Source organism: Panonychus citri, unplaced genomic scaffold, assembly GCF_014898815.1.
Source record: "Panonychus citri isolate SS breed McGregor unplaced genomic scaffold, ASM1489881v1 Contig00141, whole genome shotgun sequence".
In the NCBI taxonomy this organism is placed as follows: domain Eukaryota; kingdom Metazoa; phylum Arthropoda; class Arachnida; order Trombidiformes; family Tetranychidae; genus Panonychus; species Panonychus citri.
In genome coordinates this window covers 273881-296552 of record NW_026515546.1, presented here as the reverse complement: position 1 = coordinate 296552, position 22672 = coordinate 273881, and the positions used below count along the sequence as shown (strand labels likewise).

Here is a 22672-nt window from a genome sequence, read left to right as displayed (position 1 = left end):
CATCCGATCTATCGACTAAAATCGAAAAGAATATTCGATTGTGTTCGATTCTATTCCAAGTCCAAGTAGTTGATTCGATTTTTTTGTAGAAAGAAAAGAAAGTGAAAAGAAAGAGATTAATGGAATTATTTTGATCCTCTTACTTTGTTTTTCGATTAAAATTATTTTTCTTATTTTGTTTATTTTTTAATCTAAAAAGATAAAAATCTAAATGATTAAAGTTAATTGTTTGGAATAGAATTTGTTTGTTTTCTATTCTTTCTTCAGGTGCTTATGATTTCATCTATGTGATTATGGAACTTGGAATTTGTTAATTGTCGAATTATTTGGTTGTCTTTGTTTCTTTTTCTTCTTTCTCTCTCTCTGGTCTTGAAGAATGAAGATTTCTATGTGTGTGTGGATCTTTTCATAGAATCGAATTATTTTGGCGATGAAAATGTTCTTTTCTCATTGTGAATTTCATGGAATCGATCACAGTTTAAGGACATAAACAAGGTGGAGTCTTGTTCTGATTTTGTTTACATTATTCACCAGACCAGATTTGGTTCTGCTTCGATGTCTCTTCCTTGTCACCCTCAGGTAAGGTTGTTTCTTGATCATCTTTTTTTAGGCCTAACATTTAACCTTGAACAATTATTTTCTCTCTCCTTCTCTATATTTATAGCCATTGGTCTAAATGTTATTCAATGTTAATCAATTTTTCTTCCACTAATTAGGAAGTTGCAATTGACTCTGAGTAACCAACACCCTTAATCATTGAATAACATTTCAAGTATTACTCATTTTCTATTTGTGACATAATCTTGTTAATCTATTGACGATCATGGGTTAGGTATTTTTATTTCAGTTTCTTTTTCGCATTGATAAGTATTTTCTTTTTTTAACTTTATTCTTTTTGTAGAATATTTGTTTAAATTTCTACTGAAAAATTGTTCTTCTTTTGTTTCTGAAAGGATCGCAATTCTTTCACTTCTATTGTGTACCTTGTTCTTGACTTTGTCAGTAATAATCTTCTCATGAGATGATCAAGTGATCAGAAATTACCGTCAAGTAATTAGTAAACAGTCACAACAATCTATTAGTATGTTTACTTTTCCATTCTAATCAATGAAAAAGTGCAACAATTAACAAAACTTAGTAAGCTTTTCTTTTGAGTATTTTATCATCAAAAATTTCATTCTTAAAATATACAATTTGTCTTGGTCAATTTGTTTAATTACTGATTTTATTTCCTTTTTAAATTCTATTAGAGATTTTTCGCAATTTTTGATCTGCGATGATTTGGATCAGCAGATTCGATGGTCAATTTGGTTGAGATGTCCGTTCTTGGAGATTAACGGGAGCTACTTGATCGATTGTCGATGGGTTAAGTGGCCTTGCTAATGGATAATCAATTGAAGAGTAATCAATCCACTTGCCATTTCTCGTGTTAGCTTACGATAAATCTCAAAATAACTAGGGCACGATTTAGATAATTGACTTGAAACAATTTCCAAATGAATTTGGTGAATGGAGAGTATAAATTTACGAAAGTAATCATGATAACGAACTGGATCCATTGCATTGCAAATAAATTATCACATCGATGGTGCATTTGGGTTAATTGTCCCAAATGATTACCCCATTTAACTGAATGAAAAGTCATTGCTTCAAGAAAGGACACTGATACCACATCTTGCAATCTCTACAATTAATCATCTTAATCTTCAATTAAACTTCCAATCAATGGCTGTGTTATTAAATAAATCATTTTATGAATATTTAATACCGAAAATTTAACGATAAGTTGAATTTAATCTCATGTATCCATCTTTAAAACAGTCTTCTGGATCTAACAATTGGAGCGGTAATTTAATCTAATCAATTTTCTATTGATCAAATAATCAAAAATATTCTTATTTGCATTTATCTTGATTAAATTAGGACCATATAATCAAGGAAAATATCAATAACAATTAGATTCTCAATCTAACTACATACTATCCTGTTGATTGATTAAACTGGCCACTTGGACGTTTACCCTGTCTTAATTAGTTGAAAAAGTGATGAAATCGAGCAACTCCCTTACCATTACCAAAGTGATTTAACCTTGAATTTTGGCTTGACCACTTCAGGTGTCCAGTTATTATTATTTGGACAGCAGAAAAATTTTGGTTCACTTTCTGAGTTGAAAGTCATTTGATTGTTGTAAATTGGGATCGGAAATCGGAATATCTGCCAATTTTAATGGTATTTCCTGACCAGTGATCTAAATCAACGATGAAAAATTAAAAAATTCACTACCAAAAGTTTCTATTAACCAAAAATGGCTCCACTTACATCGGTCAGTAATGATAAAAAAGTAACAATTTTATGTTTTTCATGATAATTAGTGAGAGAAACTGATTAATTCATTTAGAATTACTTGTTCGTGTCAACAATCAACGATTAAGAACAGATTGTTTTTCTCTTTGATTGATAATTGTTGTTATCATCACAGATTTTTATTCTAAATAATCGTACAACGTTTTTACAGTTCAACTAATTAATTATAATTTTTTAATTTCCCATTCAAATTAAGTGTTAATTTACATAAAAAGTACATATCTCATTTGTTTCGCATGAAAAATTGATTTAAATTTGATAGTTAATAAATTTTTGAAGTAGAAAAGTTGATTTGTCAAAGATTAGGTTGCTCTCGATAACATTGAGATTTGTTTTAAATATTAATAGATTGTTGTACTTTATAAATCAATTTACCTTTGATTAGTAAAGAGGTTTCTCAAGGCAACTAACAATTAAGAAAAGATTAGAGATTTAAAATTGGATTAAGAGAATCAATATTGAAGTATAAAAGTTTCATCGGATTCTATGATTAAGCTCTTTGTTGGTGACTTTCAGTTAATTTTGTCCAGTTTTGGCTTGAGCATAATCAATATGTTAGACTAAGATGATTTCAGTTTTTCGATAACAATTAACTAGAGTTGAACAATAAATGGAGCAGCAAATCCCGTGTGTACACCAGCAAATAGACCCATAACCAGGAAAAACGCTGTTATCATACCGGCGACTCCAGCGTGTTTATCTTCAACAAATTTGGGTGCATACATCATAGCCCAACTTGACCCTTGACCATGGGTGAAACCAAATAGGACAATACCTACGGCGAAAGCAATATCACCAAACAGAACGGGTAAACTTCGAACTCCGGTTAAATAATTACAACAGAAAAAGAATGGGATAAAAATGGTTCGAGCTACAACATAAATCCAAACTCGATGAGGTGATATATTGGTGCTGGGTAGATATTCAGGGAATAGGTTACCAATCATGGCGGAAACGTTGAAAAATAGGAAATTAAATATTTGGCCAAACCATTTACTCTCACTGGTAAACACTTTATCGTATGGATCAACATTACCCGTAATCGAAGGGAAAACAAACAGGGTTACCCAAAATACAAAAAATATATTGAAACACATAACAGAAATTTTCTCAAATATTTGACGATATGGGATCGATTCATCTTGGATTACTTTCTCATTAGTTAAGGCCAATTGTTCCGGTCCTTCACTTTTCTCCATATAGTAACTATAAAATGCCTGAAAAGATGAAGGAAAAATAAGAAAACCAATTTAATCGTCAATCCTGTTGTTAGTGTTTTCTTTTCTCTCTTCTCTTCCTGTCCAACTAATTGAATCTAAATCAATTCACTTACATTCGATTCATGGAAGAAAAGAACAATAAAACAGGCGATCACAATTAACGTAGCAATTGAGAAGTAAATAATTGCTTCTTGTAATGGATTCGGTGAGATAGCATGTGAAACAATTGCCATGATTGAGACTAGAGAACCACAAACATTACTCCCAATAACAACAGCATTAGAATATTTCATCGGTAATCTACCGGCAATTCCGTAGACACAATTTTGATAGATTCCATTGGCAACGTAAAGAACGACAAATATAATTAATTGTAATGCGAACCAAGTTAATTTCCATGAACTGTTATCAACTAAGGCGAAGGTTATATTTAACAATAAGGTCACAATCATAACAATCATAGAGAAAGTTATTCTTCTGGTTAAACCTTTATAACCACCTCTGGAAATTGAGAAAAATAAGAATTAAGAGATTAGAAATGATTTAGAAAATAAATTAACAATTGAAAATTTTACTTTAGAATCAACAATTTACTCACTTTGCCGGGAAATAAATATTCGCAGCAGTAACAAGTAGATTAGGTGTTTGAGAAGATGTTCCAATGATAGAATAGAAATTTTGTCTTATCCATGTTAACTCTGGAAGATCTGAGGTTGAATTGGTTTCCGATTTTAACTTGTAGTTAATGTAAAACTGTAGAAAAGAATATTTAAAAAGAGAAAAGAAGAACAAAATTAAAAGATAGAAAAGATTAGAGGGAAAAAGAACTGGTAAAATTACTATCACATTACATGAGTGATTTATCTCATAGAATTGATGATGGAACAGATTAAATAATTACATTTCCAGAGTTAATGACCATATTCCAAGGGATAAGGATTCCAATTCCATGAAGAATCAAGGCAAGGAAAATAAAATTACCGACATCTTTGATTCTGGAAGCAATATTACTTTCCATTGTAATTTAAAAATAAAATTCTAGAAGCTTTTTGATATGAATAAAATTTGGAGGTTGATGACCAAAAGAGAAGAGCAGAAGAGAGTAACAGACACAAAAGAGAAATTGTTTACTGAAAATAGGATAACACTGATTGTTGTAAAGATGGAGATTATAAAGAAAGAGATGATTACAATAGTTAAGAATATTAATTAACCGGAACAATTAAAACAAATTAAGAAACAATGTATTAAAATTAACTGATTAAAAGAGAACCTCAATAACCAATATGGTTCAACATGGAGAAAGACATTTAATGTAAGGGTAATGATGATGTTTGGGTGATGATGTTTGTCTCGGAAGAAAATGATTGTTAGTTAATTATTAACAAATTGTTGATGAAGATAATGATGATTAGGATGACTCTTGAAAAAAATAGAACACTAATTGAACAATTACCGATAATTGAACAATTAATAAATTACTTCTCATCTACAATCTTGTCTTCATGTAATGAGAGGAAAAGGTTGAAGAGAAAAAAAAATTTTCTCTAATGTTTTATTTGTAAGTCTGCTCCTTTGGCAGTGAAGAGTAGCTTATAAGGCGCTACTCTGAAATATTACAGATATTGTTTCATGGAAATTTAGATTAATAATTAGCTGAAGAGAACAAATAAATTAGAAAAATTAAGGGTAAATTTAGATGATTGAGTGATTGTGGTATAAAAGAATAAAAAGGTGAAGGATTTAAAAGTGTGTGTAAAATATGAAGAAAAAAGAAAAAAAAAAGTAAAAGCTCTGTGGTTAAGGGTTTCATGTAATTCCTGGATTAGTGGTGTGATTCCTTGTTTGATCATTTTTGCTGCGATAACGCTCGTCGATTATTGCTTTTAAGTGTGCTCTTACATATTTGTTGTCGTTGCATATGATATATCTGATTATGTTGTCACTATCGATCATTTTCCTTGTGTCTGCAAAGCGCGAGCAATGAGATATTACATGAATGTAATCGTTAATGAGCGAGCCACAGTTACAGGTCTTGTCATTTAGGAAATCGAGTGAGCCGAGAAAGAGTCTGGTCATAGTGGAGCTTTTTTTCCATTCGGTTTCCTTGAGATTCAGGATCATCTGTCGAGCTATGTTTCCTTTATATTTTTCTCTACCATATTCTAGGAGGATTTTATCGGCTGAGAATTTGGCCATCGAGTTGATACCCCACCAAATCTTTTCATTCGTTATCGACGGGCAACATCTAGGGAAGTTTTTCATGATCCGCAGGCTGATGAATGGGCATGTGTTGTGGTTCATTAAGATGAATCTGGTAGTAATCTCGATCATTCGGCTTATGGTTGATCTGTAGTTACACATCTTGTAGTTGATGAGCCAAGAATCTCTGTTCTTAATGTTTAATTTTTTCCTCATCATTTTCCCGGTATATCTCTCAATCGTCTTGAGTATTTGACTCTTGGGAGTATAGCAGCTCAGTATTAGCGGTGATAAGGGTAAGAATATGGACTCAATGAGAGAGGTGGTGATGGTGAAAATGATGCTTGCTGGTAAATGACGGATGAGTCCAGTTGGTAGATTTGTAAGTTCTTGACGAGCCGCTATTTTCTCGATCAGAGAGGATCTGTCAACTGTGAGCTTGTGACCTGGTTGAGCGATTCTGCAGGGTAATCCAAGTAAACTGTCTTTTTCTGTCCATTTGATTGTTTCTTTATATGGCAAATTATCTCTAATCTCTTTTGAGGTAATTAGTTTACTCTTCGTGATGGAGGTTGATAATCCAAGGGGTAATAAGCAATCGTTTAACAGCTGAATAATGGCATTGTAGAGGTTGGATGAGGGGTCAGTAAGTGATCTCTTGTTGATATCCATGGAGATAAATATATCATCGGCATAAATCAGTAGCTCATGTCGACGTCCCTGGAGGTGAATGTTGTTCAGGCAGCGTAGATGATCATCATAGAAGCTGTGCATCGTTCTGTCAATTGCCATTATAAAGAGTAGAGGCCCAAGCGCTGATCCCTGAGGAACGCCCTTGGTTGCACCTTTGATAAGGATCTGGTTGCCACTAATCATAGCTGTATTCCGAAAGGAGAGGAAGGAAGCAAGGAGTTCTCTGGTTTCCTCACTATTGTCAATCCTCGCGACTGCTTCCATGATTGGTTTGTGTTCAATCTCATCAAATGCACCAATGATGTCTGATTGAATAATGAAGCTTGGTGTGTTTTTAGACATTTGATGGTCAAGCAGTTTGGCTAGCAATGAGGTGCAACTTTTTTCTTTGAGATAAGCATGCTGATGTGTGAACATTGATCTCGGAATTTTCGGTAGGATGTATTGTAGTAGCTGTTGTTCAATGAGTTTCAGGTGATTGGTCGCAACTTGGATGGATCTGACTCTGATGAGATCAGCTTTGGGGATGGGTACGGACCGCGTTATTTTCCAAGACCAGGGAATATGCTTGTTGCTAATGATTAGGCCGAGGATGATTTCATAGAAGCGGAGGTGCTTCTCAATCAACCTGGTGAGTATCTGTTTGGTGATGAAGTCGAGGCCAGGTGATGATTGGTTGAGGTTCTTGAGAAGTCCCAGGACGTCAATTTCAGCAGGGGAAATGAGAACTCGATCATCTTTAGTGGAGGGTAGAAGCTCATCGAGGGGTATGGTGTTGAAACTCTGTGCGAATTGAATGAGGTTGTTCTCGTAGAGTTGATTGGTTTCGGTCCGACTTTCAAGCAGCGATTTGATGTTTTTCCACTTTGTCTTCTCGTCTCCATTGGAAAATTTATCTTTGATGTTGTCATTGATCTGCCGCTTGACATTTTCCTTAGCTGTGTTTAGTCTCCTGCGATTCTCATCAGTCGGAAATTTTTTGAAAATGTTCTTTATCCTTGTCACCTCTGAGGTATCAATTTGTTCAGTTCGGATCGCACGATTGGGATCAACTAAGATGGTTGATTGCTTGACCGCGTTGATTTGTTTGATGAACCATTCGTGAACATATTCATCGAATTGATTGACTGACCTGAGGGTTGTGGGATCGGGAAGACTTTGGATTATAAGGTCATTTTCATTTTCAATTTTCTTGAAGTCAATCTTTTCAATTCTATTCGATTTGATGATTTGACCGAAGAAGGATATTGTGATACTTATTGCCCGATGATCAGTGTTTACGTGATCATGTTCAACGATGTTGGAGGTATTGCTGTGATGGAGGTGCACATTGGACGCAACAAGATCGATCCACGATGTCGAGCCTGAGTGGTGAACAAAGGAGTAGTTGTGTTGGTTTGGTGGGTTTGGGAGTAGACCAATCTCGTTCAACATATCATTGACAAGTTCACCTCTGGCCACATGTGATTGTGGTATAGTGAGCGACCACGACCTGTGGCTCGCATTGACATCCGCTTCGTAGATGATGATTGATGATTTGAATCCTGATAATGAGGTGTTCAGCTTGTCAACTTCAATTTTTAGTTGAGAGAGGGACATGCTCGGTGAGAAATATGAAGTGGCTAAAGTAATTTTTTTCCCTCCAATTTTAACTCTCGAGATGAGCGAACATTTGCCGATCCTGAGGGTGGTTACAGTGTCGGTCTTTCGAGTGATAATGATCACTCTATCGTTTATGTTGAGGGTGATGTTTCTTGTGTCCAGTGAACTAATGAATCGTTCATTAGGTTCTTGGATGATGACTGCCAGTTTACGAGTTAGTTCTTGTACAATTGCCTGTGTTTTTATTACATTTGATTGGCAGTTGTGAGCTTTGATTTTAATCTGCATAATGCCAATCGGTGATGGATTTTATTACGTTGATGGCATTGGTGTGGCTGGTGCAGTCGGGACCTTTCGGTGCGTGATCAATGCTGGCAATTCCACTGTTTTTGCAGAAAAGGCATCCAAGTCGTTGAGGTTCTTTATCACATGATGGGCTTTCATGGGTGTTGGACCCTTCAGGGCATTTGTTGCAGATAGGATCGTTGGTACAGTGCAAGGCAGAGTGTCCATAGCGGAAACATCTCGAACAGCTTCTGACATGTAAGTCGTCTTTGTACTGTGATGATTGGGCACCCATGTAGACAAAGGACTTGGAGTCGATGATCTTTCTAGCACCATTACAGAGACGAAGCACTAGCTTGGTTTTTTCTAGTCCATGTCTCGTCTTGATCTTGAAGGAGGTGATATGTTTGACACTTAATTCTTCAGGTATGTCGTTTCTTTTTTTAAACATTTCAACATCTTCTACTTGTTCATTCTCAACAATAAAACTGATCTGGGGTTCAAGCTTCTTGAGAGGACAAACTTCAACATCTTCATCTCGATTTATCATCTTAACCTTGTCTTTTATCTTGTTGATGATGTTTTTATCGTCGGACATTATTCTTATGTTTCTGGAATTTGAATGGGTGTTTATGATTCGACAAGATGGATCACCTTTCGTGGCAGTTGAAATTTCATCATGTACTTTGCGAATGTTAACTTCAGGGTTCTTGGGTTTAACTATTATGGTGTTGATGACTGGTTTTTTCTTAACTACCTCTGCGAAGCTTGGTCTCTGCTGATTGTCCATTTGTCTTTCAATACTGGTTAACTTTTCCATCACTGGCTTGATGAGTTCATCCATCGAGTTGGAGTGCGGTGTTGTACTCTGAAGCGAGTCCACCATTCTGGTGATGTTGTCCAGTTGTGAGATCCATTTGCTTTGATTCTTCTTCTTAGCAACTTGGACTGCATTGTCCATCAGCGAGGAAAAAAGATCATTGATACACTGTTTCAAGCTGGTCGGCATGTCAATGTTGACATTGGATGGAGAGCACGTGTTTTGTTGACAGCCATTCTGTTGACGGTTGTTACTTGGTTGATTTTCAGTCATTTTAAACGGTTTAGGTATCAAAATGTGCCGAAGGCTTAGTCCTTCGAGATTTTGATAAAATTGAGCACTAATCAGGAAATTGAACAATTAAATTTTGATTAATTAGGGAAAGACTAATTGTAGAGAAGAAATCTAATGTGAAATTCGTATACAAGTGGCGCCATCTCTTCATTTTCTTTTCTTTTCTTAATTGTTGATTGATTAATTTTAATTCTTTCTTTCCATTTTAATCTGATTGTTTTCCAATTAATTATTGTCTTTCAATTTATTCTTGTTAATTACTCTTTTTCTAATTGATTGAGCTTTTCTTCTTGAAAGATTAATACATGTGATCTCGAAGTAGATATAAACCTAATATCTCATTTACAATCTTTCTAATTAATTTTTCTTATTACTTTGTCTTAATTGTTTTTACTTCACAATTGGAATCATATTTCATGTTTATCTATTTTTTGTTTACAATTAATTGATTGATTTACACCACAGAAAAAGGATTTAATTACCTTGTAGTAATTAAAGAAGAGGGAGAGAGAAAATTAAATCAATGTTTACAATTTATGTTGATTGACATTTCTTTGTGTTTTTATGATAACTGGATTCTCGTTTATTGTTATCAAATTGAACAATTAAAGGTTAGTCATTATTCAAGTTTAATATGTGTAATTAACTTTAATCTATCGTTAATTGATTATCTCTGTAAATGTACATTTATTTATATTATGTTACAATTAGAAAACAAAAAGTGATCATTTTATTATTTCATCCAAAAGGATTATATCATTTACCATGTGATTGCTACTGAATTTGGTTAATTGTTGTTATATTTATTTCCATAATTAAGGCGAATATGATTTAATTGTGTTACATGAGATGGTTGATCATCTTTTATCGATTGATTTGGTTCGTAATGCGAATTCTAATCTCCTCATGGCTCGTTGAACTTTGAAATTTCCGACGAATCGCTCCTGATTCTGAGACGTTATTTGATTGGTCTATTGTTTTACTCCTTAACAATTCAAATCGAGATGAAGTTTTACCGGAAGAATCAGATTTCGAATGATTTGAGAGGCTATTAATCGAATCGTTGAGTGATCCTTGTTTCGTTGATGAAGATGATGCGGTTATCATGTTTGACGATTGAATAGATTTACCTACAATTGGTTTCGGTGTAATTACTTTGGGTAGTTCGTGATTAAATAGACACACGGATATGGTTCGAGCGTTAAGGCCACAAATGGCTAGAATATTATCTAGCGGATGAAATTCAACACAAGATATTGGTCCTTTGAAAGGTAATTCGTTGTAAGTAAATAGTTTTTCACCTTTTGAAAGTTCAACGGAGATTCAGAATTGGAAAGAAACAAAATTAAATCAAAATTGATGAAAATGAATTGATCGAAAATCTTTTAAACTGTTAACGTTAAATCATCAACGGTTCTCAACAAGAATCAGTTTAATTTAGATGATTAATTGTGAATTATTCTCGTTATAATTTGATTGTCTGATTCTCATTGATTACTAATTGATTTGATTAACGATAATTACCTGTATCTGCATTCCAACAATGGACTAAACTGTCCTCACCGCCCGCGAATACAAATCGACCGCAAGGACTAAGGCAACCACGAATTAAATGGTGAAAATTTAAGGAGCCTGTGAATCGTTGAACAATTAACTCTCTACAATTAAAAGGTAGAAAAGACAATTAAAAGATTAAGATGATTAATTACCCTATAGGAAGATTAAAATTCAATCATTGAGTAATTAACTTAATCCGTCAACACGAACAGTTTGTTATAAGGATAAACTCCTTTTTCCTAATAAATTAAGTTAATCAAATTAAATTTTAATGTTAATTTTTAATCAACTAAATTTTTGACAGTTTCCAATTAAATCAAAGTAGAGATAGAAAATTTAATCTAATTGTGAATATTATCTTCTCATCACTTAATTGTAAACCTTATTTACGATCTGACTTTTCAATCAATTCTTATGATACTTTCAATATAAATATTTTCATCTTTTCATATGATCTTGTTTAATTTAATCTCATCAGTGATTGAATATGAAACAATTTAACCCAATTAAGTGAAAGAGATACTTGATTAACTTATTCTAATAACAATTAGATGATCATCAATCGTACTTATTAGATGATAATTGAATCAATCACCTTAGGTCTTTGCTCATCTTTTAATTATCAATGAAAACAATCCCAATGGATTTAAATAAGTAATCATCAATTTAACCTTCTCATCATGATAATCATCATCATCTCCTCTTACAACTGAATTAATTGTATCAACTTGTTCATTGAAATTAACTCAAACTACCATCAGCATAATCGTCAACTATCAACACCACTTAAGAGTTAATTGTTATTCACTTTTTTTTGTTAACACTCACTCAATATGAGGAACCCAATCAAAGTTAATTCACTTAAATATATCACAATTAGGAGATTGAGTTTATTTTATATAATACATTCAATCTAAATTGACCAACAATCAGCAATTAAATCAATTGTTTCCATTGGAAATATAAACAATCAAGAAAAAAACGCCATCTCTACATAATCTCATGTGTTAATTGTTTGGAGACAATTAGGATTATGATTAAATTGATAAACTCTATTACTTTGATTTCTTTCATCTTCAATCTAATTACTGTTAGAATTGAATTTCTAATTGATATCGACATTGGTGTTAATTTGATCTGTTATTATATCTTAAGTGCTCCAAGTCTTTGTCTCTACTTCATCATTGATTTAATTGTTGACACTTGCTGTTAATCATTGTGATTATGTAAACATAAATTACCAATTAATTGTAAGAATTTCAAATTATGCTGATTACATTGATTTCTAAATTGTGGTCTATGGTTGTTCAATAATATCAAGAGAGTTTCTTTCTCTCTCTCTAATTATGGTGATACTTTTTTTCTCGTAATTTTTTCAACGATTATCCTTAATTACTTACAGTTGATAATCAATCATTCGTTGGACTCCATCTCTGCAACAGATTAAGATCTTATTGGATTGAGGATGAACAACAATATTATTAACTGGAACCTCGATTATCTCGTTGATCTTAATTGATCCACTAAGGTACCAAGTGAAATCGGAAGTTACATCTCGCTGGGAAAGTGTGACGATCTCACCTTTACTGCCGGAGGCAAAAAGAGTGACAATTGGAATTGAATGAACAATATTGGAATTGGATGATGACGATGATGATGGAGGCGGTGGGGGTGGAATAATTTTCCACGCTAAAGATAAAACTTGACCATAGAAACAATCGATCTCCTGGACAAGTTGAGGTTCGACTGCAGTTGATTCGAGGCTTAATTTGATACACCAAATCCTAATGAGACCATCATAAGAGCCCGTGAAAACAATTCCCGACCTGGTTACATGAAATCGAGCCGTGTAAACGAAACAAGGATGTGGTAGTAAGATTGATGATTGATATTCTTTAACATTATTCCAAACGTGAGCAGTACAATCGGACGAAGCGGAAACGAGATATTTATCATTCGGAGACCAATCGATCTCATAGATCGCACCAGAATGAAAACCATTGACTCTCTTCATGAATCTACCTGATGGAATCTCATAGATAAATATTGATGATCTTTTCTCGTTTGAACGATAAGCGGTGAAAACTGATGCACCACAGGCCACTTTCCGTCCATCCCAAGAGAACTTAATTGCATATGAACACTTATTATTCCCGGCGGAAAATTGATGCCAAAGGTTTTTCGGTATCTTACAAGGAGCTCCTTCCAGCCGATTCCAAATAACAATCGGCTGATTTGGATCATGAACGATTTCCTTATTATTATGACCTGGAGATGATGATGATGTTCCAAGACGCAATTCCAGTGCAGAGTCTAGTGACTTATTGACGGCATTTGTTTGTTGGCCACTTGCCCCTGGTGGATTTGAGGTTGTCGATGGTGACCTTTCAATGGTCGAATTGCTGATTGCCGATGAAGGCCGACGAGGAAGACCTTGATTAAAGTGATGATGATGGTGGTGGTCATTGTGGGGAAAGTGTCCATTTGTTTGGTTAACATAATTTTGTTGATAGTTTGGGACTGAATTCGTTTCCGGTTGGAATGGTCCATATGAACGGAATGATGGACAAAATGTTTCTCGACTAACAATCAAGGGAATCGGACTAACGGTCACATAAATTGATCCAGGGAATGTAATTAATTTCTGATTCTTCCACCATTCAAATAACTATTACAAGAAAATAAAACAATAACAATTAAGGAGTAAATCAGAGTTATCATGATATTATATTGATTGAATCTTTCCTCCCATCGACATAATTAACTAATACAATTTGCGAGGTGATTCTAATTGTTTCCACTCAATTTAATTTGGTCTTGTTCATTTCTATCAATAGATTTTCCCTTCATCTTTTTATTATTATATTAGATTACTATCAACTAATTAACTATTTCAAAGATATTAGTTGATTGTTCTTAAATTTCGTGTTGTTCAACAATCAATTACTTTGATCACAATTTAAAATCAATCATCAAACTTTGTTTGCTATTAAATTGATGATGATTCCGTTTCCAAATAACAATTTAATGATTGTCCTAACACCTAAGTATATACACTTAATGGATCAGGTTAATTACAACCAGCTAAAGGTAAAAAAACCCTAATGGCTTGAACAATTAGTTGATTGTATGAAAAAATAACAAGAAACACTATTGTTTACAATAAGTGATTAATGATCACAATTAATGTTTACATTTGGCACCCAAACAATAGGAAAATAATAATAATAATATTTAATGACTTGTAATTAACAGGAACCAATGAACAATTAACTTCACCAGAGGTAAAAGTACAGTAATCAACTAATCATTTGGGCAATAATTAAGGATAGAAAACAATTGAGCTTAATCAATAACAAGAAGTAATAACTTTCACTTTAATCATATTTAATTCCTGACGATTAATCATTTCTATTAATTTTTAATCGTCCAACTTTTTACATGCAACAACAAGTAATGAGACTAATCCGTTGGTTGAATAATGTCACAATTAATGGACAATCAGTTAATTACCTCTGTTGTGTGGGGATTCTTGGGGTCAATCGTTACTTTCTGTGATATCGGTTTGTACAATTGTAATCGGAGCTTTCGTCCAGTATTAAATGACCCATCGGAGGATTTTAACGACAGAAATGCCCAAGCGATTCTGTACCACCATTCAGTCCGTTTCATTGAGTTGTACCGTTTATCCGATGGACCAGAAAACGTTAGAAAATCAAGAATCTGAAACAATTAATTTAATAGTAATTAATTTTCTCATGGAGAATATGAAACAGGATAAACTTGATCATTATCCAATTTAAATCATCACCTTTTTCTGGTGGAAAATGTAAACAATCAAGATGATTATTATTATCTCATTGATTATCGATGTTATCGATTTAATCTTTTGATTATATTTTAACCTTTTCCTTGTATATCAAAGGTTAATGTCTGATGTTATCCATCACAATTAAGAGGTAATCATGTAACATTTTACTACATCAATGAAAATAGATCTTGTAACAATTAACCCGACAATTAATCATCTAAGTTTATTAAAGGGCAGGCAAACGTATCAATCATTTGATGATGATCAGTTATACAATCTAATATTTAATCAATATAATTTCATTGAAATGACATCAATTTTTTTTTACAATTACAATTAGAGTTTATTGATCAACATCAATTGATCACATGTTTAGTTGATTGTAGCTTTTGATTTAATGATATTAATACTTAATTATGATGATATATCAAAAACGTGACTGATTTACAAGTTTTTAAAGTTAATCCTTTTTATTCAAGTGGAATTGGAATCATGATAATCAGCTGAATCAATTAATTCAAGTGTAAATTAAATCAATACCATTGGAGTTGATTATGTTAACAGTTAAGTTAATCAGCTTATCAGAATTAAAATGTTACCTTATTTGGTTAAGTTTGATGAAGATGATGAAGAAAAAAAAATGGTTAATTCAACTGGATTAACTTTCACCTTCAATTCAATTTCATGACAACAATCAATAAATTGCTATGAATCAATAAATTGTTCAATTGTATTTACTCAATGATAATGAATGGTGTTCATGTTTCCACATCATTGACCTAAATAATTTATTGGTAATAATTTTTTTCTACCTGGAAAAATTTTCTCCTCAAATTCAATGGACAATTTAACGATTAAGGTAACGATGGTGATCATTTAATTGTGAACAATTTAAATTAACCCAAGAAATTTTAACTCTGTACTAAGGTAACTTACGAGTATGTAATAAACTCAATCACTTGGATCAACTAATTGTGATTTTATTTTCGGTACTAAATCATAAATCAATGATTATATTAGCTGATCATTGTGATTATAAGTAATTTTGAGGTGTAAAGTTGATTAATTAACAATATATTATTGCCGGTTAATCAACACTCAATGGTGAAATTTGATTCAAACCATTTAATGGATTAATAAATTATCTAAAGTGAATTAATTTTGACCAAATTTTATAACATAATTGTTATTGATAACAATCAATTTCGCTTTCACCTGATATCATGAAAAATGAACTTTTATCATGATGAATTGTGGATATAAAAAAAGGAATCAAATTGAATTAGAAATTAATGGTTCTCATGATCACAATGAATCTAATTGTATATAAATAATATTGTTTAGATCATCAACTTTGTGTATCTTTTCATGAGATTTGATTTGATTATCGTTAATTGAATCAACTATGGAAGGACAATTTTCATGATTGATTATCTTATTGGACTTGGGTTGAGATCGTTGGACAATTAAAGAGACTCAATATTAAATTGTTACAAAAGAATCAAAAAAGCTTCAATTATTTATGTCTCAATATAATTAAATGATTGTAATCATAATCTCAACAATTAATTTAGTTTTGAATTTCAATTGAATGGTTTGATTCAGATGATGGATTAATTTATAATTAGATTTGATTATTTTGTCTCTCAAGTGATAATATATCTTGAAAAAAAAACTAATTAAATTTCAATTTGAATCTCACACTGATTTAATTTTACGTCTCTGATGATTAGATTTAATTGTTTACTTTAATTTCTGATGCCTACGGGTGAGTTACGAGAGTTAATTAATTAATTAACCTCTTAACTTTGAGTAATTTATCCTTGAAATAATGATTATAATTAGATTTTGAAAGTAATCATCAGAATCATTAAATTGTTAGTTGATTGTTATTCAAGTCATGTAATCAAATCCGATTCCAATGTAATCCAATCAAATCAAATCAAATCTATAAAATTGATTATAATCAATAAGTTTCAACAAAAACCACAAGAAATCAATATAACTGTAAACATACACACCAGCAATTACTTGATTACTCGAGTTAATTCAGTTTCTATCAAGTAGTAATTCACCCAAACACACAATCAGGACAATCAATTGATTAAAATTAGTGGCCAACTGTATTAATACAAGTATGAAAAACTTAAAATCTCAAAACTTATTGAATAAAAATGGGAAGAAAAAAAATCGATCGGTGAAAATAAAGTGGACATTCAATTGAATTTCAATTGAAAAGTTGAAAAGATTAACTTGATCATGATGATGATAATGATCGTCATCATCATGATCAACTGAACTTACACACAATCAGATTTTAAAGCATTCTTATTGAAGGCTGAATTGCTCTGAGTCTCTGAACTTTTTTTTATTCATTGTTAGAAATTCATTCTGATGAAAAAAAAATTTCCTGTTCTTATCATGAAAAGTAAGTAGGTAATTCAATTCCTAATAATAAATTTAACTTGAAAAATTGAAAGGAAAGAGAAATTCTCATGAAATTTCACCATGAATTATATTGAACACACAAACAGGGAGGATAAAGATGAGGATGATCATCATGAAAATTAATACATGTAAATAAAAGTATTCATGTTTGATTCTTATGTTTCATGTAAGGTGAAAGTGTATGACAATGACAAGATGATCATGATGATAAATTCATGGGATTCAGGTGATTCTGGGGATGAAAATTGATTCCCATGTTAAGTATTCAATGGCAATGATAAGATGTAATCATTTACACATAAAGGTAACTATCATCATCTCAAGTGACCTGAAGGTTATTTTATTAGCTTAATCATTGTCATCCTTTTATTATCATCAACTTGATTATCATATTGTCATGATGATGATGATGATTAATATTATCCAGTTTATTGTTTATCAACTGAATCAACATTGATTATGACAGTTATAAATATCGTTGATTGTTGTAGGAGTTGCAATTTATTCAATGGTCTTCCTGATAATCAATCTCAACATTTCACTTTTTTTCTCAATCTATTAATAATTCAGTTATAATCTTTTAATTGTTCATCATGACAATTGATGGTTGAATATGTGAAGTGTGATGAAAGATTGTTGAAATTAATTCACTAATCATTGGACAATATTTAAATTGCCATAGAGGAAAATGATCTAATCAACATGATATCAGCTCGATTTCTGGGAAACATTCATCATATTCTGGAATCACAATCAACTGATTGTGAGTAAAAACAATGATAGTCAACAATTTAATCCCAATGGTAAACAAAGAGTCTGTCAAAGGATTTAAGATTGATTAAGATTGATGTGATTAACCAGTTAACTAAAATATCAGAGGAAGATAATTAAAAATGACAACACTGTTTAGAGTTGATTGTCAATCAACAACAATTCAAATCAATGAGATTATTTAAAGAAAACAAATCATCATTTACCTTTAGATCTTGAATATTAGTAAAAAAAAAGAGGTTAATCTTTACACCTTCAGGTGAATGATGATAAAGATGAAGATGAGGATGAGGATGATAATGAAGAGTAAAAAAAACATTTACCTGTGATAAAATTTACTGTCAATTACAATTTGTTCAGGTAAGAAAAATTTTCCAGGTAAAGAAATGTTTTCATTCACATAGACTTAAAGTGTAATTGCAATTTTCTGTCTTCTCATCATTTCTTTACCTTTCACTTTCATTAATCCCTTTTTATCATCAACATCATCCTCAACTCACCTGGATCCCTGATCATCATCATCATCATCATCGTCTATCCTATCATCCTTTTCATCATCTTCATTCACTCCCAGTTCATCTGAATAACAAGAAACCATGTTAACATGTTCATCCAAGCAACAATAACAAACAGATACACCTTTTGACATGATAATGATGAAGATTATAGTAAATGATATAATTTTTTCATTCTCTAAATTATTAGTAAGGAAAAAAAATTCTTAGAACTTTTCGAATAATACTTTTGCTACTTCGACATTAAAATTTCTCATGATAAAAGAGAATTTTCTTCTCTAACTGTAAACTCATCATTCTCATCATTCTTATCATCATTATCATCTTCATCTTCATCCGATCCTTTGAACTTTACAACTGAGAAAAAGGTGAAAGTTATCAACTTGTCAACATGAAACTTATTATGTTACCTTTTTGTTCAATTTTAATTGTAATCTTTTGATTCTCTCTCCTAATTAATGATTAACTAAATTAAGTTGATCAGCTTTGCTAATTGGACAATAGATTCAATTAGCAATTAACAATCAATGGTCATAATACTATTTTATATCATCATTGAATTAGTTTCTCATTTGTTTTTCAAGGCTAATTGTTGATCATTTTTTAGTGTATTCATTTTGTTTTAATCTTATAATTATTGTACTTTGATTAATTATAACAATTAAAGTTGATTGGTCTTTTCAATCACTGGTTAACAATAAACGGAAGTCATCAGTTAATGATTAGTTAATTAATGTTACTATTATTATAGTTGATCACTTAAAATTGGTAAGATCAACTTATTCAAATGTAAGAAAACTAATTAACCTAAATAATTAGATTAACAATTTAGCTAATCAAGTGTAAAAATTGTTTTTTTTTCAAGAGTATAAGTAATTATTATGGAAAACAAATTTAGCTTAATGATATTATCGTTTAATTGCTGGAAAACAATCAACAATTTAGTCTGACGATTATTTTGGAAATTAAATTCACCTTATAAACTTTGACATTTCCATATTATTTTATTATTTATTTTCTCGACAATTTACTAATTGTTGATCAGTTTAGTCAACAATCAATTGATAATCAAAAGAGTGGGAAGTTGGAGATTTGATTAGAAATCAAATTAAATCTCAAGAGAAAAGCTAAAGAATAGCAGTTTGGATAAATGAAATTTTTTCCTTCTTTTTGTGTTAATTAAAATTTCCACAATTAATTTGGATTAAGTGGATTTAAATTGTTCGAATGTTAATTCTTACCTCAAAAAAGATGATCACATTATCCGAAAGAAAGTGAGAATAATCTTCATTATAAAGTAACAATTCTTCCCAAATTGGATAACGTGGATATCGTATTCTGGTCAACATGTCACAGTTTTGGGTCATAACCGGAAGGATAAAGTTATTTTTCGAGTTTCCGGTTTCATAGTAAAAGGCCACATCTCTATCAGAGTGTTTCTTAATAAGATAAGATGAAGTCTCTGTGTCGATTATGTGAATTTTAACAACCGGATGAACAACTGATTTAGCTGATTTCAATTTACGATCAGTATTGTGAACATGAATTCCCAGGATGTAAGGTTCAGGTTCAGAGGTTGATCCATTTACTAAACTACCGGTGGGATAGTTTCCACTGGATGGATGGATATTGTTTCCGTTTCCACCTCTTTCACCTGAATCACCTTTAGACAGCGAGGGTCCAAGTAGTGAACTAGGAGGTGAAGTGGCCAAAGATGATCCACAAAGGGAGGCACTTGATAAACTTTTATTGGCGATCGAGGCATGATGATGATTAAGATGATGACCAAGGTGAGTTGAGGGAATCATTGGATCACCGATCAGGCCAGTTGGCCGTTCGGAGAGACGACGAATATTCCTGGTCTCTTGGTCACCAGTGTCTTCACTTCGAGACTTTCGAAGATATTGAAGCTTTAAAAGGGCCAAAGTTCGAGTCAAGTATCTTGTTCTACTTCGACCTTCACCCCCTACACTTCCGATCGAATGACCTTCAGGTCCATTTATATTTCCACCACTTTCTTGGCTAACATTTAGTTCATCATTTGTCTCAACTGAATTAGCACCAATGTTACTATTTTCATTTGATTCCATTTTATTTGTTTCAACTAAATGATTTCTAATTTTCTCACTATTAGTTTGATTAATTGTTACCAAATTGTCACTATTAACTGGTGAACCACTTGATTGCTCGTAATCAGAATCAATAAATTCAATGGTTGAATCATCAAATGGATTATCGGGTGATGATAATGTTACTGATACTTGAGGCACTGGACGAAAGGTTGATCTAATTGTTGAAGAATCGTTAATTGTTGATGATGAGGGAAGTGGATTAAGATTATCCACATGAGATGATGACGATGCTGATGGTTGATTAGGACTTGTATCCATAAGAGCATTTGGTTGGCGAAATAATCGAGGTTTTCGTGATTTAATTGTTCCAGTTGATTGTAATCTTAATCCAATTGAATTATCAACATTTTCATTGCCAGTCAATGATTTATCATCATTTCTTATTGTTGTGATTGCTGATGAAGTTGAAGATGAAGATGATGATCTTGATGATGATGAGGAAAAGGATGAATGAACTGATGTAGATAATAAAGTTGATGGTTTCTTAATTGTTGGTGGAAAAGATTCAGTTAATAAAAGATTTTCATCTGATTCCATTGACACTTTCATATAATCAACTGTTTCACGATTTACCTTTTTTCTGGTCAATTTTTGATTACTTTTACCTGTCGACATAATCACAAACTAATAACAATAATAATTAATTGATCAATTTAACAACAATAATAATAGTTTAGCCTTAAATCAATGAAAAAGAAAAGTAATATTAATCAATCAATCAATGATGGAGATGATGAAAACAAAAACATTGTGATGTTTAATGATAACTATTATTTTCAATTGCGAATCAAATTGTTGTTGTTGATTGTTGTTTAATCACAATTACCTTGGAAACAGGAATTGAATGTTATCTAGTTGATCACTGGGAGTTAAATGGGAAAAACTAGTAGCTGGGAAGATAAAGAAAGAGAATAAAGAAAGAGAGAAATGATGATGATGATGATGAAAAACGCGAGATTCTTTTTTCTTCTGGTTTCATCTTCCTCTTTCATCTTCCTCATCTTCCCAAGGTATATATGTACATTCACTTTCAGGCATGTCAATAATATCGTATATTCCTCAGGATGATAACATGATGATAACAGAGAGAGAGAGAGAGAGAGATTTTATTCTCTTTCTGTTTTTTCATCTTTTCATCTTCATCTTCATAGTTACCGTTAGTTTCTCATGATTGAAATAAATTTCCAACCTTATTTAGTATTGATTAAGATTCTATTTCTTAATCAGTTACTATTAATAAAGATAAATTAACATTAAACCTAATCAACAATTAGTTGATTGATTTGATTTGCCTAATCAATTGATTGTTGTAAACAATTTAAAGCTTAAATTGTAATAGTTAAGAAAATTGCTCTTGCATTTTATTAATGGAAACCAAAATTTTTTATTCTCTCCCTTGATTATATTACTCGATCTGCATTTAATCAATCATTTTCATCTTGATTATTATTAATTTAGCTTTAGTTTATTATTTAGATTATTTTTTATGATTTACGGTTAATTGTGATTAATTGTTTATCTTTTTTTCGTATCTCCTCAACGGAAACAGGAAGATCAATACTATTGATCATCATTTCGAGTTCTTAATCAAATTTTCATTTAATTTTCTTGGTGACTTACTAATCATTTCATTCTCATTACAATCAGTTGATTATAATTCTTCATCAATTGTTATGCTAATTGTGATTTGTTATTCACTTTTTTATCCCTACAACTTGTATTATGTTAATTTGAGGTAAATTTTTCATCTGCAATTAGTTGTTGATCAAGTTAATTTAGTTCTTCCAGCAAACTAATTTGGAGGATTTTTTTGCTCTCCCTTACATATTAACAGGATCATTTGGATCCGTTTAGTAATTAACTTGATTGTTTCAATAATTTACTTATTTTAGTCTCATTGTTAGTTATTTAATTAGCTAAATTAGTTTAATGATTAAGATGATGAACCAAAATGATTA

General features: G+C 31.7%; 2 protein-coding genes and 1 long non-coding RNA gene across 4 annotated transcripts; 1 reads left to right on the top strand and 2 right to left on the bottom strand.

The window, feature by feature from the left end:
* Positions 1 to 158: 158 nt before the first annotated feature.
* On the top strand, positions 159 to 12456 carry LOC128395671 (uncharacterized). 2 transcript variants are annotated; one of them, XR_008326696.1, is made up of 4 exons: positions 159 to 579; positions 1251 to 1846; positions 1924 to 2323; positions 12440 to 12456. It is a non-coding gene; the product is annotated as an uncharacterized LOC128395671 (long non-coding RNA). The 2 variants fall into 2 exon arrangements; XR_008326695.1 differs by lacking the exon at positions 12440 to 12456 and having other exon boundaries at positions 161 to 579; positions 1924 to 2543.
* On the bottom strand, positions 2516 to 4657 carry LOC128395667 (equilibrative nucleoside transporter 3-like). Its single transcript, XM_053356129.1, has 4 exons — positions 4486 to 4657; positions 4183 to 4337; positions 3698 to 4085; positions 2516 to 3581 (listed from the first exon to the last, which is right to left on the bottom strand). Exons 1-4 carry the CDS (start codon positions 4600 to 4602, stop codon positions 2958 to 2960), a joined length of 1284 nt encoding a protein of 427 aa, XP_053212104.1. The 5' UTR covers positions 4603 to 4657; the 3' UTR covers positions 2516 to 2957.
* On the bottom strand, positions 10109 to 21655 carry LOC128395665 (jouberin-like). Its single transcript, XM_053356127.1, has 5 exons — positions 19824 to 21655; positions 14551 to 14760; positions 12438 to 13705; positions 11005 to 11138; positions 10109 to 10781 (listed from the first exon to the last, which is right to left on the bottom strand). The coding sequence occupies exons 1-5, from the start codon at positions 21327 to 21329 to the stop codon at positions 10345 to 10347; spliced, it is 3555 nt and encodes a 1184-aa protein (XP_053212102.1). The 5' UTR covers positions 21330 to 21655; the 3' UTR covers positions 10109 to 10344.
* Between the last annotated feature and the right edge of the window lie 1017 nt (positions 21656 to 22672).